Raw genomic sequence first — 15109 nt, forward strand, 5'->3', positions numbered from 1 at the left:
GATGGATAGGAACTGGTAGAAATTTTCTAATGAAAATTTTAGTTTGCAAGCCCTGAGGAACTTGGTGAGGTGCTTGTGAATAGTTCTATAAATCCTTCATAAGATGTTCTTAGGAAGACTAATTCCCAGAATTCACTTAGAGACATTGCCAGGTCTCCAGTCTGCAGGGCTCTGGGTATTTCATTATTTTTCATCTAAAACCTCTCTGTTATCAAAGCTGAAAAAAACAAAAAGCCTTGATTTGAATCTTCCCCTCTCATTGCTGATTAAAATTTAGTAGAGAGCAGCACTCAGCCCTGTCCCTGGGATTCTGAAGGAGGCAGAGCCAACATCTGGCTCCAGGGAAAGCAGAGGGAGGATTTTTATTAGGATTTTTATTTGGGTTTTGTGGGTCCACACTGAGGCAGGGAACGGGACAGGAGCATCCCTGGGCGGGTGCAGGTCCTTCTGGCAAAACCAAATGGGTCCTCTCTGGAATGTGTGGATTTCCCAAAAACCCAAACAAACACCACTGTGGGATGAAGCCCTTTCCTGAGCCAGAGATGGGGCAACTGAGAGAGGCTTTAAAAAACTTTTATTCCATTTTCAGTCTCATACAAGTGTTATAATTCACACAATCAGAGATGTTATAATTCATCACAATCAGAAGCCAGCTGATTTTGGGCTATGGTAGAAGGTGAGGGAGGTTTTGGGGAATCAGTTTGGGAGTTGGGGGATGGAATGGATGTAGTTGAAAAAGTGGAGGATTTAGTAGAATGTTTAAAGATGTTAATTGTTGTATGATGGGAGTAACTTGGCTGTTGTATGATCTTTGTTTTTGGTAAAAGCTCTGAGCAAACACCTTCTGGCCCTACAAAAAGTGCAGCATTTCCTGCAGAAAGTGAAAGCAGCTCTGTGGAAAGGTCATTTAAGGTACATTTCAGCCCATTTCAGCACCATCTGACATGCCTTAAAAAATGTAACTGGCATTAACTGCTTAATTATTTGAACTTGGGCATTTATGATAAATAACTGCAGTGGACTGTCTCAAAAATCAAACATGATACAAGGGAATAAGCAGCTTGGTTTTACCAAAATCTGAGGCAACAATTAAATAGGGAGATAGAAAAATCTTTTTCTCCTCCAGTAAAATCACTGATCAAGGCCACGGATCCACTCTACAGAGTTTATAAATCTGTTTATTTTTCCTCCAACAGTGCCCACATTAATCTCTCCAAACCAAATCACTCCCAATGTAGGTAGAGCAACAAGGTACTGATTTTGATTTCAACCTACAAATATTTTTTAATAGAGGTCTCATTAAAAGAAAAATGCCAGGTTTTTTGTGGTTTACATGCTCGTATTTTATCCACATATGCAGCTTAGAGGGAAATAAATAATTCACACAGATGAATTGGAAATTAATTTCTCAAATTCTGCAGATAAACAGATATACAGATCAATTACCTAAATCCTGAAAATTAAGATTAATTCTAGCAGATTTTCTGAAAATCTTAAAAAGATTCCTCAAATCACATACTTTGTAGGACAGCACAAAAAGAAATGTCTATTTGAAACTTAGATTCAAAGAACTACACCATTATTTTGAATTTAATGTAAATGTTGTATTTTTCTACTGTTTTCAGTGGAGAGAAATGAAGCAAGCAATAGGAAATCAATTTCAACTAGATGCAAGTAAATTATAATTTACTTTAAAAGCGCAACTTTGTGGTTTTTAAGTTGAATTCAGAAAGAGTCAAAAAAAGGAGACAAATCTAACTATTTTGTTTCCAAGTTTACCTAATTCATACACTCTTTTTTAAGTACTGCAAAGGAGTTTAAAAGAAAAAAGAAGGTGGAAATAGAGCAAGACATTTATATTCTCCAGGAACACAACGTGGGGTTTTGGTGGCATTTTTTATGCATATGGTAATGTTACTAATAGCCATTTTAGTATGTAAACACCTCAGGAACTGAATTAGGAGATTGCAGAACAATAAGTTGAGCTTTTTAACAAAGAAGAATTAGAAGAGGAGAAGGAGTTATTTTAGTTAATTTCAGAAGAGAGTAAGGAGTTCTCTATCTAACAACATCTAACAATACACATCATTCAGTGATCTCAGTGTGGATGCTGCTTTAAGGAAGAAAAGTTTTACAGGCACAGGACCAGCACCAAATTACGATGAAGTAAGAAAAAAAAAACCTGGTGAAAGTTAAAAAAATTAATTAAAAAATAAAAAATAAAAAGTTAAAAAAAACTTTAAAAGAAAATAAACCAAGTATGAATAAATATATAAATATTATTTGTTTGTTTGTTTGTTTGTTTATTTGTTTGCTTTAAAATAAAAGTAAAGCAAGAAGCAAACCAACAGAGAAAGCCCAAATATACACATCTGTGGCTTGGCTTCCAATTGCCAAATACTGTAATGGAAGCTTATTGATCAGAGCAAATCCACAGCAGGATCAAAACCAACACCAAATATTTTTTGTCAAATGGTGACAGGAGAATTCTGGAAGATTGATAAAGCTTTTATTCAAGAATAAAGGAAGAAAAAGGCAGCCAAGTATGTCAGCATTTTCCCCTCTACCTTGTATGATCGGTCAACTGAAAGTTATTTTGGATCAGAACAGTTTTTCTTTTTTCAATCAACTTTCTCTAGATTGCCCTTTGATTTCTGGAACAGTTGAAGTCACATTACCTATAGCAATGCCAAAACCCCATACTTAGGAATAATCTGTCCCATTTCCACATATCCTCCATGAAAGCCAGGAAAAACAGCCTCAATATCTTTGTAGTCAGAGAAAAGACATCACAGGTATGCAAACCTTGAAATGGAAAGAGGTGGATGGAATAATTTTTGGGGATGATGAGGTAACTGTACCAACTTATAAATACATAAATACTTAAATCTCAAAATATAAAAAACATGAAAATATATAAAAATATATAAATACTTCTATTCATTGGAATTATAAAAGACAAGGCCTCCTTTTCTGTAGGCTTCACAAGTGCTTACTGAAGAGTTCTCGGGTAATTTTGAAATGAATGGAAAAGAGCTGCTCAAATTGGTGAGGAAAAGTCAGGTCTGGGTACAGCCCCAAGGCACTGGGAAACCACAGGATCATAACTGCTCACACAAACTGCACAGAGAGCTGGAATGAAAACAGGAGGGACAATTGGGAAGGAAAGGACAGTTTTCTAAACTTCAGCTCATTCAGAATGATAGCAAAAAAAAATGCCTTTCACTTCAAGGTACATTGATTGTAACTAAGAATGGACTGAGGCAAAAAAAAAAAAAGGTTGGAAATAAAAAGAGGTTTTGCATCAAATTAAAAAAGAATAAAGTAAGAGAGAGAGAGAGAAGTAAGAAAATTCTTGTGTACACTTCATAAAAGCTAAACTCTTTATATGTCAGGTACTCTCACCATGCTGTTTACCAAGATAAAATACCTTGAATTTTTGCATTGAAATATGTTCTCTATAAGTTGACCTACTAAACTTTAAATTTACATACTGGAGAATAATTTCCATCCTGTATGGGATTCATGTTTGGATTTATCAGTGGTAGGCTGTACATGGAATTTTGGATTCCACAGTGTTGCACAGGGCTCTGTGCTCCCCTGGCTTACAGGGAATACAAAAGAGTGATTAGACCCAAGAATTACAATTCAAATACTTCTCCTTTTGTGTCTCAATGGTGATGTCCAGATTTGAAATAAGAAGAATAAAGGAATAAAAAGAACAGCCAAAAAAAAAATAAAAAGGGGGATAAAAAAAGGTGGCATGCATTTTGGAAAAGGGAATTTGAGGCAAAATTTAAAAAGATGCTCACTCTTTGTGACTTTGATGCATATTAACCTTTAAAGTCTTGCCTTCTTTATCCCACATTTTTCTGTCATGGCTTGTTTATTTTACAGGTGTGAGATATGCAGACTTGGATACCAGTGGCACTATCTGGTTTTGATGTATTTTATCCTCCATGCTGCCAAAGGCCAATGATTTGCAGCTGGGTGTGAAAATAACATTTGACTCTGCCTGCAACATGGCTGCAAGGAAGGGGAGCAACGGGCTGTGCACTTGTTTATACAAGAAAGATAAGAAGAATTACTTTGATTTGACAGCGTGCTGGAGACTGATACCAGTGTGCCCAAGGAAGTACTTTAAAGTCAGAATTTCAGACACACAACTTGGTGAGTCGAATGTAAGCAACAGCAGAAGTGTTTTATTACTCAGTTTGGCACTCATCCTTCTCATGCCACCAGCGATGCTCTTTCAGTCAGGCAGCCATAAAACTGGTTCACAAATATCACCCAAAGCTGCCTCCTATATGGAAAAAGCCAGGGGAGTTTTTGGCACACTGGTACGTTCTCGGAATCTGTGGTATTGATGATTCTGAGATTGTAGAAAGTCTCTGTCTCTCAGCCCCCTGCCAAAGCAGAAGCCATAATTGGTCTGTGCTGGTTTCCAGGTTGTTTATTCTGTTTATCTCTCACATGTTCTGCTGCCCTGCCCAGCTCTGTCCTGCAGGGCAGCGTGTGGGGCTCTGCCCTCAGTGGGATGTTACAAACATTAAATACCAGAAACTCCCTGGGCTGCATTTACAATAACGTGCCAATATCTGTCACCTACGTTGGACAGTGTGTCCCCAGCCTGAACCAACAGAAAAATGCCAACACCACAGTGAGACATGGAGGGCATGAAGAAGGAGAAAAAGGACAAGAAACACCCAATTTCCTCCATCTTGTCCCCTTTGGACCCCTTATCTAGAATCCTAAAATGCTACTTTTGCACACATGCCACACTTAATTATTACTTATATCAAACACTCAGAGCTGGTAATTCATCCTGTAAGATTGAAAACTCTTTTCCATGGACAGAGATCACAGCCAGTGTCTCTGGGGGCTCTGTCCAGGGGGGTTCCTGAGCCCTGCCAGGGTCCCAGACCTTCCAGGGCAGCCAGAGGGAAGCCCTGGACTCCCACAGTGCATGAGTTGGGGAACTGAATTAAGGATAATGAAGAGCAGCTAGAGGAAGAAAAATAAAAATGGAAAACCATTTTTTGACCAAGAGCAGGCACATTGAGAATCCACAAAAAACAGACAGTGAAGTTTGGCAGGATGTTTTTTCCACATTATATCATGCTGGGAGATGACAAGGAATCATGAGGTAAACTTTGAAGTGAGAGCAGGCTGAATTTTCCAACTTCTGACATGACAGACCTCCATACAAAAAAATACTATTATGCATTTTATAATGGCTGTGAAGCACATTCAGAAGGGTTTTTATGCTGTGCTTATCATGGCACATTGTAATGCACTTTGGTACTACTATCACACCCTATTATCCATTACATACATAACCAAGGACTATGCAAAAAATAAAATATTCATGACTTTTAGTCAATCTTGATTAGTAAGATGGTTGTGCTGCGTATAATAATAGAAAAAAAAAATGTTTATCCTGAGGAGTCATTATCCAATACTTGCACAGCTCTAATCTAAATTCCAAGAAGGACAAGCCACTATAGAAAATGAGAAATTAACCACAGTTAAATGATATTGAAAATTTTGTCTTCTTGTGAAGCTTAGATCGTATTTTTAAGTGGAATCAAAAAGCAGGACAACATGTCAAAATATGATTTAAAAAAAATTGTTTAAAAAGCCAAAAATCAAACACTACCTGTAAAGTGAAGGGTTAGGGGAACACCTGCAGAGCATTTGAAAGCACAAATACCAAGATTTATACTTTTTGATGTTACTGAAAGATAAAATCTGCCACAGAGAAAGGGTAAGAATTGACTGGAAAAAACATGTGGAGGATGCTGCAAAAACATTCACAGTCATCTCTGTGGAAGTATCTGCCTAAGAAATCTCCTGCACTCAGATTTTTGTGAAATTTCTTGGGGCTGTATAAAATCAGGAATTATGATGGGGACAATACTCTTTAATTAGCATTAATTTTTAAGATGCAATATATTCTAGATGATGTACTGAGACTTTGGAGCAGGAGATCCCCTCTCCATCTTTCTGTGAACAAAATGCAAACCTGCTCTATGCCAAAGCCTGCCAAGCAGCCACAGCAGCCAGTTCCAGGTGGGATTGTTCACTTTGGTAACAGAAACATCAGACACAGGTGTTGCTTTAGCACTGAAGTTGGAGTGAAAAAATAAATGGCTTGTTTGAGATCGAGAACTTGCCAGAGCAGAACAATGGAAAAGTTTCCATTTTAAAGTTTCCATTTTAAAGTTTCCATTTTAAAGTCTTAATTCGGAGAGAAGAGAAAGAAGGCAGCAAGGAAAAAAGTGCTATCCTCAGCTGCTCTGTGGCAAATACTACCAAATCCAAATCCTGGATTCAGGGACAAGACCATAAATAAGGAATGCCACTTCTGGGACCTCTTGCATTACACAGGCCAAAAAAGCCTCACCTGCAGGTCCTGTGCAGAGCCTACAACCCTGGCTCAGGGTTAAAATATATTCCAGTGATGGAAAATCCATCTTATGCTCAGGTAAGATGCTCTCAAGGTTAGTCACAGTGGTAAAGTCTTTTCCCTAACCATTTCCTTGCCATGAATTTCCTTAGCTTCCATGTTAGGAGGGATTTCATACTTTGATACTTTGGTGTTGGCTTTCTTTTTTTCATTTGTTTGTTGGGTTGTGGCTTTTTCTAGATTAAAGAGGGATCAGCTATCAGAAATCTTTTCACTTCTTAAGCTGAGTTCACCTCCTAACCTCTTTTTTTTAAATTTTTTTTCTCTTTCTTTCTTTTTTTTTTCTTTTTTTTTTTTTTTCTTTTTTTTTTTTTTTTTTTTGCAGAGGGGAAAAGGATAAAGTGAATAGCTTAAGTCCTAAGCTGCTTAAGAGTTTCTAAGCCCCTTTAGGGTAGGGGATGTTTTCTGAAAAGTGAACTCTTTTGCTGGTTTGTTTTTTTTTAATCTAACCTTCAAGTTTTCACTTACTTTCTGAAATACAGGTGACAAAATCAGACACATTGCTTCATTAACAGCTCCCAGGAAATAGCAAACAGGACTATTTTTCTGTACAGGATTGCAGTAAACCAATTGCCCTGCTCCTCCAAGGATTTAATTGACTTTCAGCTCAGATCCCTTTTATTGTGTCCTCATCTTTAGTCACTTCTTGTAGGTCTCACTCATTTGGGATTGAATAATGAGGATGAACTTTGGGCCAAGTGCAGATAAGTTATGCAGGAACCACCAGCCCTGAAGGGCCACCAGGAAACTCAAGAGCATCCTGAAAGAGGAGCTTTCTCCTCTCTCCTGCTGAGTGCTGGAGAGCCCAGAGCCAGGATCCTGGGCAGGAAATTCCTGCCTGACTTAGTGAAACAGTCATGGTTATGGTACAGCATCACCAGGATCAGGAGGCCATCACAGAGTGTTTCAGATTGGCATTTTGAAAAATTAGTCCTTTGAGATTTTTTTTGTTGGTGCTTGGTACAAAGCAAAGACAGAAAGATTGCTCTTAATACATGACAGATCTACAGATACAAACTAGATGCTGCTGCTCTGGGCAACCTGGCACACCCTGAGAGCATGTGTGATATGTTATTTATTATCCTGATGCATGCAGGGGTGTGTGGGAGGATGGAAAGGCTCGATGGTGGATGCATGGTGGATGCACTGCCATCACGGAGTGTTTCAGATTGCTTTTTGAAAAATCAGTCCTTTGAGAGTTTTTTGTTGGTGCATCAGGGTTTTCTGTGACAGTGCATTGCACAGAGTGTGAGACAGGATGCCAAAAATAGCTGCTACTAATGCAAAACAGTGTAACATATTTGAGAAAGCATTGCATAAACATCACTGTTTATGTGTGGGAGGCACAAACTCCATGGGACAGTCCTGCTGCCACAGTTAGCCAACCCAAGCACCCAACCCAAGTAAAAAATGGAGAGCTGCTAAACAGGAAAGAAAGAGAGAAGCAGATGTGGGGGAAAAAAACCCAAAACCAACAAAAGAAAGCAACAAACTAATCAAACACACAACATGGTAAAAAAAAAATTGAAAAACTCATCAAACTCATCTATCAACAAATTTTTAGGTTATTTCTTTAGCCAACACAAAGCTCTTGAGACAGACAATTCCCTACTTACTTACACATTCAGAGGTTGCCAGGCTGGCCACTGTGCCTTGGCTTTGATGACTGTTAGAACCTCATCACTCTGTGAAAAGAGACAAAGGATATTTTTACAATGGGAGCAATATGTTTTATGGCAGAAAATAGTGCAAGAGACGAGATCAAACTGTGACTACGATCTTTGAACACCAGCAGCAATGGTTTGGCATCACAAGGGAAAGCTTCCACCAGGAATTCCCAAGCTTGATACAGAGAAAGGATGGAAAAATTGCTCTTAATACATGACAGATCTACAGATAAAAATTGGAGGCTGCTGCTTTGGGCAGCCTAGGACACCCTGTGAGCATGTGTGATGTGTTATTTATTATCCTGATGTGTGAAGGGATGTGTGGAAGGATGGAAACACTCCATGGTGGATGCACTGTGCTGGTAGCACATTCTCTTTGCTCACAAAGCACTGTACAAAGATCATTTCCTAAAGTCTGCTGTAATCCTTGCATCAGCACTTTTCAACTTTATATTGCTACAATAAACTCAGGACAAAGGTAGGAGACCATTAACAAGGCTCAGGTGCCCCAAAGACATCCATCACGCTTCTTTAGAATAATTTTCCCTAACCCCCTTAGGAATCCACACCAGTAATTCACCTGGAGGGACACAAGTTCACAGTTCACCCCCACGATTTCTAGTGTCTTTTAAAAATATTTCCCAATTAGACCAAGAAACCTACTTCATATATTACCTGTAATTGGCACTTCCAGCAGAGCTGACCTTTCAGTTTAGTGATAACAGGGCCATTTCTTGCTTGGTAGCAACACTTCTGACACCCCAGACCAGCTCTAGTCCATCCACAGCCCAGCTCAAAGGAAAGTAGCTCCCACTGGTTGTCTCTACCCCTCCCAAAATTTCCTGAGTCCCTCTCTTCACCAAAGCAATGGCACTGCAGAGGTGATGGGCTCTCTCTGACACAGGAGGCTTTCAGCCTCAGTTGTATAAATGTAGCATGAGCACCTCTTTCAGGAAGGAAAAAACACTTTTTGGGAATCACTTTACAAATGCAGATACCTAGAAAAATCCTATACTTCCTGAAATATCCTGAGCTAAGACAGCTGAAAATCCAACTCTACAAAGGCAAAAAGTATAAAGATATTTTGTCAAGCTCCCACACTACAGATACAGGTAGGAAAAAGAGAATTTTGTGCTGGCATGGGGCAAACAGCAGGCAGATCCTCTGGGGCAGGAACAGCCTGGGTGAGAAGCACCAGCCCAACACTCTCCATGCAGGAGAGATTCAGCACACCCAGGTTCATCTTGGGCAGCTTTCTTCTCACCTCCATGCTTTCAGAAGTAGAGAGGCACTTTTGCACTCCAAGTGGTTTAAAAGTTTTCTGATGAAACTGAAGAATTTAAAGGTTTGAAGTGAAAAGACATTGTCTGTCTCTGACAATTAATTTTCAGTTTTCCTTGTTTCAATATCCTAAAACTTTCCAGCCAGGCATATCTTCTTTTACTTGCCTTGAGATTTGCATTCAAAATTGCAAACTCCGCATTTTACATCCCAACAAAAGTCTATCATGAGCATAGATGGTTACATTTATTAAAGTCATGCACTGTTTATTGGATAGCAGGCAGCAATTATGTCACTAGTATCAGAATCAGTCATGTCTAAAATAATTTCAACACGTGCTATTCTAATTAAAAATTAACAGCAAGAGCAGATGAACAATATGACTAACAGCTCAGGAGTAAGTGCAGAGGGAAGGAAATAAGGAGCAGTGCACGGTGCATTCAGACAAACTGAAATATTTAGGAAGGTGAAAATTCAGATGCTAACACTGAATTTAGGGACATCTGAATCAAAAAATTAAAAAAAAAAAAAGGTAGGATCTGGTGTTTGGTTGAGGCTGGAATGAAAATGCACGTTTTTCATACCTAGAGCTCCTTGACAATTACATAGAATTAAGATACAACTTAAGTTGTTGGTATTCCAGACTGATATTCTGATTATGGAGGGGTCTCTGTCATGCACATTCCCAATAAGGAATGTTCCTAGTGAGGTCTGCCTGCCAGGCTTGGGGATGCCAGCCCCACTTGCCCATGTGTGGCCACTGTCCTGCATCTCCCCAGAATCCTGCAGGGATCTCCAGGCCAGGGAGCTCCTCCAAAAGCAGTGATCTTCCTCTTTCTCTTCCTCTGCCTCCAGACCCCCCACAGTTTTGAGGACAAACATGATAAATTTAAGCAGCCCGGGGAAACTGATGTTATCCAGGAATTCACAGCCTGGTGAACAACCCATGGGTGGAGAGAAATCCATGGAAAAGATGCTGTGCTTGGATTTGCTGGCCAATCTCTTCAGCTATAATTATTGGCAGATGGTAGAAGCTGAGAGGACATGAAATGCCTGAAGAGAAACCCACAAATTAGTATTTATTACTAATTTGATGTAACCCAGCTGATGTAACCCAACTGCCTTGAATAAACCAACTGCACAGACAGCAGAGGCAAAAAGAACCACTTTTTTTTACTATAATAAAAATATAATTTTATCAACATTTTCTTAGTGCTTGCTGTCCTACATCTGTACCTGTTTTACTCTTCTCTTCATATCCCCAAAGTTTTGCTTTAATTGAAGTAATTTAAGTAAACAAAGTCTCAAATTTCCACCAAAATATGGAAATGAGAACTGGGATTTTTTCACTGTGGTATGTTGCAAGTTGTCATCAATTTTGTATTTATCTTGGAAGAAATTATTCAAAGCAATGAAACTCTTACATTTTGGCAAAGGAAACGACATTGTTTGCAAAATGATGGAGTGTCAAAATGTTTCACTGTCAGAAGTTAAAGGGAAGGGCACCAATGCTCCTGCTTGGAGCTGATGAAAATCCCTCAAGTGTGGTTGGACACAATCACTGGAAAAACTTGATTTTTTTCCTCCTGAAGCTGCTTCTGCAATTTCAGTTATATGTACAATTATAGCTATATTCCAGCTTCCATTTGAAATAGAATGGCTCATTCTCTGGAGGTTTACAACTTGGTCAACAAGTCCAGTGGAGCCAAAGCAGTTTCCAGATTGACTTTAATTTTATTTGGATTGTGACCTAAATTAAAACATTCAAAAAATTGCAAGCAACTGTCTTTTTCTCCACATCCACTTTCTACACTGGTGTTCAAGCTGGGGCTGAGTATTTGACTCAATAGCTGTCCCCTATGAAAGCACTACTCTCCAAAAAGTCCTAATGGCATGGTTTTAAAAGGCTGATAATGTCATTCTGATACTGACAGCCTTACTGTTACTCTGAAGTTGGTAAAAAATTAATCCTTTGCTTTACATCCATTTGTTCCTGCAATGTATAAATGAATGTTCATGCAGAATAAAGTAATTAAATGGCAACACACAGAACCCTGTGGTATAAAACCACTGCTAAGTGAAAACCTTTTACTGTGCACCTACAAAAGAATAAAAACGTTTCCTCACTTCAAGAACAGAAAGTGGGACATTGCTCAAAAAGGCAGCATTAACGATAGAACTTGATTTGAAGTCTTTCCCAGCCAAGGGGACTTAAAACAACACTTTTGAAGGGTAAAATCCATTTTAAAAAACAATGAAAGCTTTCAGCAAGTTTTAAGTATGATCTGAATATCTTTGGAGTGAAAGAGAGATTAGTAGGATCTAGAAAGCCCTGTAAGTTATTACATGTGCTCCTGCTACTTTTTGGTAACCAGCATGATTAGCATCTATTCCATACTATTTCCAAGCTATTTTTATAGGGTTTATTACTATTTTTATTTTAGGTCTGCCAAATAATGTTAGAAGCTATCAGTGTGCAGATCACTTAGCACTTTGCAATAACGATATGATTTGGTTCAGCAAAACAAATTAATGTGTTATCTGGCATCAGAGTCAGAGCCAATGAACTGTGGGAATGAAAAACACCTGGTTTGGGCCAGAGCTCAATTTCACTCATTTCATACTGCTGCTGCTTGGCATTCATTCCATTGTTTTAGAACAGAGAGCATTTAATTCCTTCCACAACACTCCTCACACTATCTGAATGCCTTTATATCCACAGTGAATTCATTTCCACAAAACCCTCAAAAAGAAGAAAAAGCAACATTATCTTCAGCTTCCAGATGATGAATTGAATGTCTTCTGGAAACAAACCTACATATCTGAGTTCTAAGATAGCATCTTCCCCTGCAGGATCATCCTTCCCCTCAAAAATAATTTGTTATTAAAGGAGAAAGAGATAAAGTGAGCATGAAAAAGTGTATTAAACAGTTCTTTGGGGAACCAAATGCTATAAAAATTAGAATGATGTAGTGCTTTGGAAGAATTGTTGGGTGCTCTTAAATTCTGATCAGTCTTCTATGATTGGTATAAATTGTCTTTATTCCACCTCCACTGTGTGCAGACACACAGAAATCACAGAGAAGATTAAAAACCCAATCCTGCTTTACTATATTATTTAATGTAAAATACCTGGTTAATTAGTGCCTAACAAATGAAGGACTTCCACGGCATGATACTCAAATTATGGCATGTTTCCTCCTGTTGACAAAATCAGTAGAAAACTTTCCTACCTCGGTTTTGCAGATGTATTTGAATGAAAAGGGACACTGATGTAGGCTCATTTCTGAACTTTGTAAAAACTACAAAAGAAAAGGGAAGTAGTTGTCTTTTCTTTGATAACAATGTATTTCTGTGATAAAAGCAGTGCTGAGATGCAGTTCAACATGCAGAGATGTTTCTAGGAAAGTATGTACAACTTCTGGTTTTTTCCAGTTCTTAAGCAGGAGCATTTTTGAAAAGGTTAAGCTTTTAGTCACAAATTGCTTCATTTGAGAGGGAAAAATACCCATAATTAAAGAAAAATACTTATTTTTATCATTTGATGACAACTAAATTCTGTTTAAATCTATGACAGACTTAAATTCAGGCAGTTTATACTCAAAGCCAGTAGCACAGGTTTGGAATTATCATAAGCAAGAGCAAAAATGCATTTCAGCTAGTGGAATTATACCAGGATTGTGTTTGCCCATTTTACTTTGACTTCTCTATGTTTATGACAGCAATTTTGTGGCAGCTGAGAAAACCACACATATTATAAGATATATAAACATGCCTGAATGGAATTAATTTTTTGATCATAGTACCTACAAATTAAATGTCTCCCTGTACAAATAGCCGTTTCTTTAATTAAAAAGTCTTATTTATTTTCTTTGAAAAATAGATAATGTCATTTCAGGGAATACAGAATCTTGAGTTCTTCAGTTCACCAATTATAAAAGTCTGGGGGAATTTCCAGGCTTTTACTAATAACCATTCAATTACTAAAAAACACAATTTTGGGCTTGAGATAGATAAAGAGATATTGCTGGGGTGAAACTGAATAAAAAGAGAAGGAAAGCTGAGCTTTTAAATCCATTTCTGAACTGTTACTGCCTGAAAACATCCCTGCTTTAGGAAAGCAAATAACCCAGCACCTCAGACAGTCCCAGCTTAACTGCTGTGCTGTACAGGAAAGCTTTCCTGAGCTAGATATTTGGCAATTTTTTATTCAGTTCTACAAAGAAAAACCTCTCAGTCAGATAATCAGGCTGAGAATTTCCCCCAGATGCAGGTATTGCCCATATTTCACAGAAAATACAGAAATATGTGTCAAAGCTTCACCCTTTCAGGGTGGTGATTGCACAGATGTCAGCTGATGTGGTGTGTTTTAAAAGAAGGTTTCTAAGGGTATTACAGGAATTAGAGCTCCTGACTTAAAAAAAAAAAAAAAATTACTGGGGTGGGATGCAAAAAGAAGTGTGCTCACTGTTAATCTAAGTTCATACCAAAAGCACAGGCTCACTCTGCATTAACAACCTCCTGCTTTACCTGTCCCACAGGGTTTCCTTTCACTGGGGGGAGGTTTCAGCAGGTGAATGTGGGCTGGAATTGATACCAGAGCTGTTGCTAATGGCAACATTGAAATTCAGATGTGGTGGTTTATTTCCATGAAGGTGCAGTTACATAATCCAGGGCGCTCCCAATAAAGCAATAATTCATGTTCTGCACAGTATAAAGCTTAGCAGTGTGTGTTGATGAGCCCTAGGTATGCTCTGAGGGTCTGAGCTCTCATTTTCTCTGCCTGAGCAGATTCCTTAGAAAAGAGTCTCCCTCAGGAATCCAGGTCTTGATTGCATCTTGATTTTCTACTGCACACTTTGCTTTGTTCTGCACTGAATGCTTTGCTGTCTCTAGCACTACAGAAACATTCTGGGGACCTAAATTACTTTACCAAACCCAAGGGAAAATCTTTTTACCACAGTTCACAATGCCTACTTTTCAAAGCAGGGGATCAAACTAGATTTTGGAGCTGACCTTAAGTGGTGCAACTCCCACCTTCTGCTTAATAGGTTTATCCAACACACACCCTTTTGACCTCCTCCTGTCTTAACTTTCCCAATTCCATCGATTCTTTAGGCTAACCTAGCCTTTCAACCTAAGTGCTATAAAGCTACTGCTATTTTAAACTCTCAAAAGATTGGACATCAGAAAATAAATGGGGGGGAAAAAAGCCCTTGACACCAATCCAACACGTTCTGTTTGCAAGAAAGCAGCTGTATGCAACTGAGTGGCAAGACAAAACCTGCATTCACTGGAGATAAGCACAAAACTGGTTTAAATCACTAGGTTCACTCATCAGATTCATATCCAGGTAATCACAGCATTTCTGTGCTCAGGCTCCTTGAAATAGTTTCAAAACTGTCAGGGATGAAAGCATTGAGACAGGTACTTGGGCATGGGAGGAATAAGTGAAATTCAATAAATATCCTGCTTAAATATCAGCAGGAAACCCCAGGAGAAGGCTGGGTCTGCTCTGAGAGGCAGCCCAGGGAACGGGGGCACAGAACAATTCTGTCATCTGCTAAATGCTGGCAGTAAGACTCCAGGTGTCACACTTTTTCTTCCTGATGCTTTGCTCACACATTAGCCACAGGTAGGAGTTTGAGCAGAGGAGAAATAATTATTTGGATAATAGCAAGGGCTTTTAAAT

General features: G+C 38.6%; 1 protein-coding gene and 1 long non-coding RNA gene across 5 annotated transcripts in view; one reads left to right on the top strand and one right to left on the bottom strand.

Moving 5' to 3' along the window:
- SPON1 (spondin 1) overlaps positions 1 to 15109 on the bottom strand; it is a 189959-nt gene that overhangs the window by 26881 nt on the left and 147969 nt on the right. The window contains exon 7 of the mRNA XM_021527583.2: positions 8090 to 8154. Coding sequence (XP_021383258.1) covers positions 8090 to 8154 — 65 coding nt within the window. The remainder of the gene's footprint in view (positions 1 to 8089; positions 8155 to 15109) is intronic.
- LOC110469115 (uncharacterized) overlaps positions 3944 to 15109 on the top strand; it is a 76975-nt gene continuing 65809 nt past the window's right edge. For 3 of the 4 annotated variants that reach the window (XR_013340216.1, XR_013340215.1, XR_013340217.1), the window contains exon 1: positions 3944 to 4181. This is a non-coding gene — a long non-coding RNA (uncharacterized LOC110469115). The remainder of the gene's footprint in view (positions 4182 to 15109) is intronic. The other variant, XR_002465202.3, reaches the window with a different exon arrangement.

This window comes from Lonchura striata, chromosome 6, assembly GCF_046129695.1.
Source record: "Lonchura striata isolate bLonStr1 chromosome 6, bLonStr1.mat, whole genome shotgun sequence".
Lineage (NCBI taxonomy): Eukaryota > Metazoa > Chordata > Aves > Passeriformes > Estrildidae > Lonchura > Lonchura striata.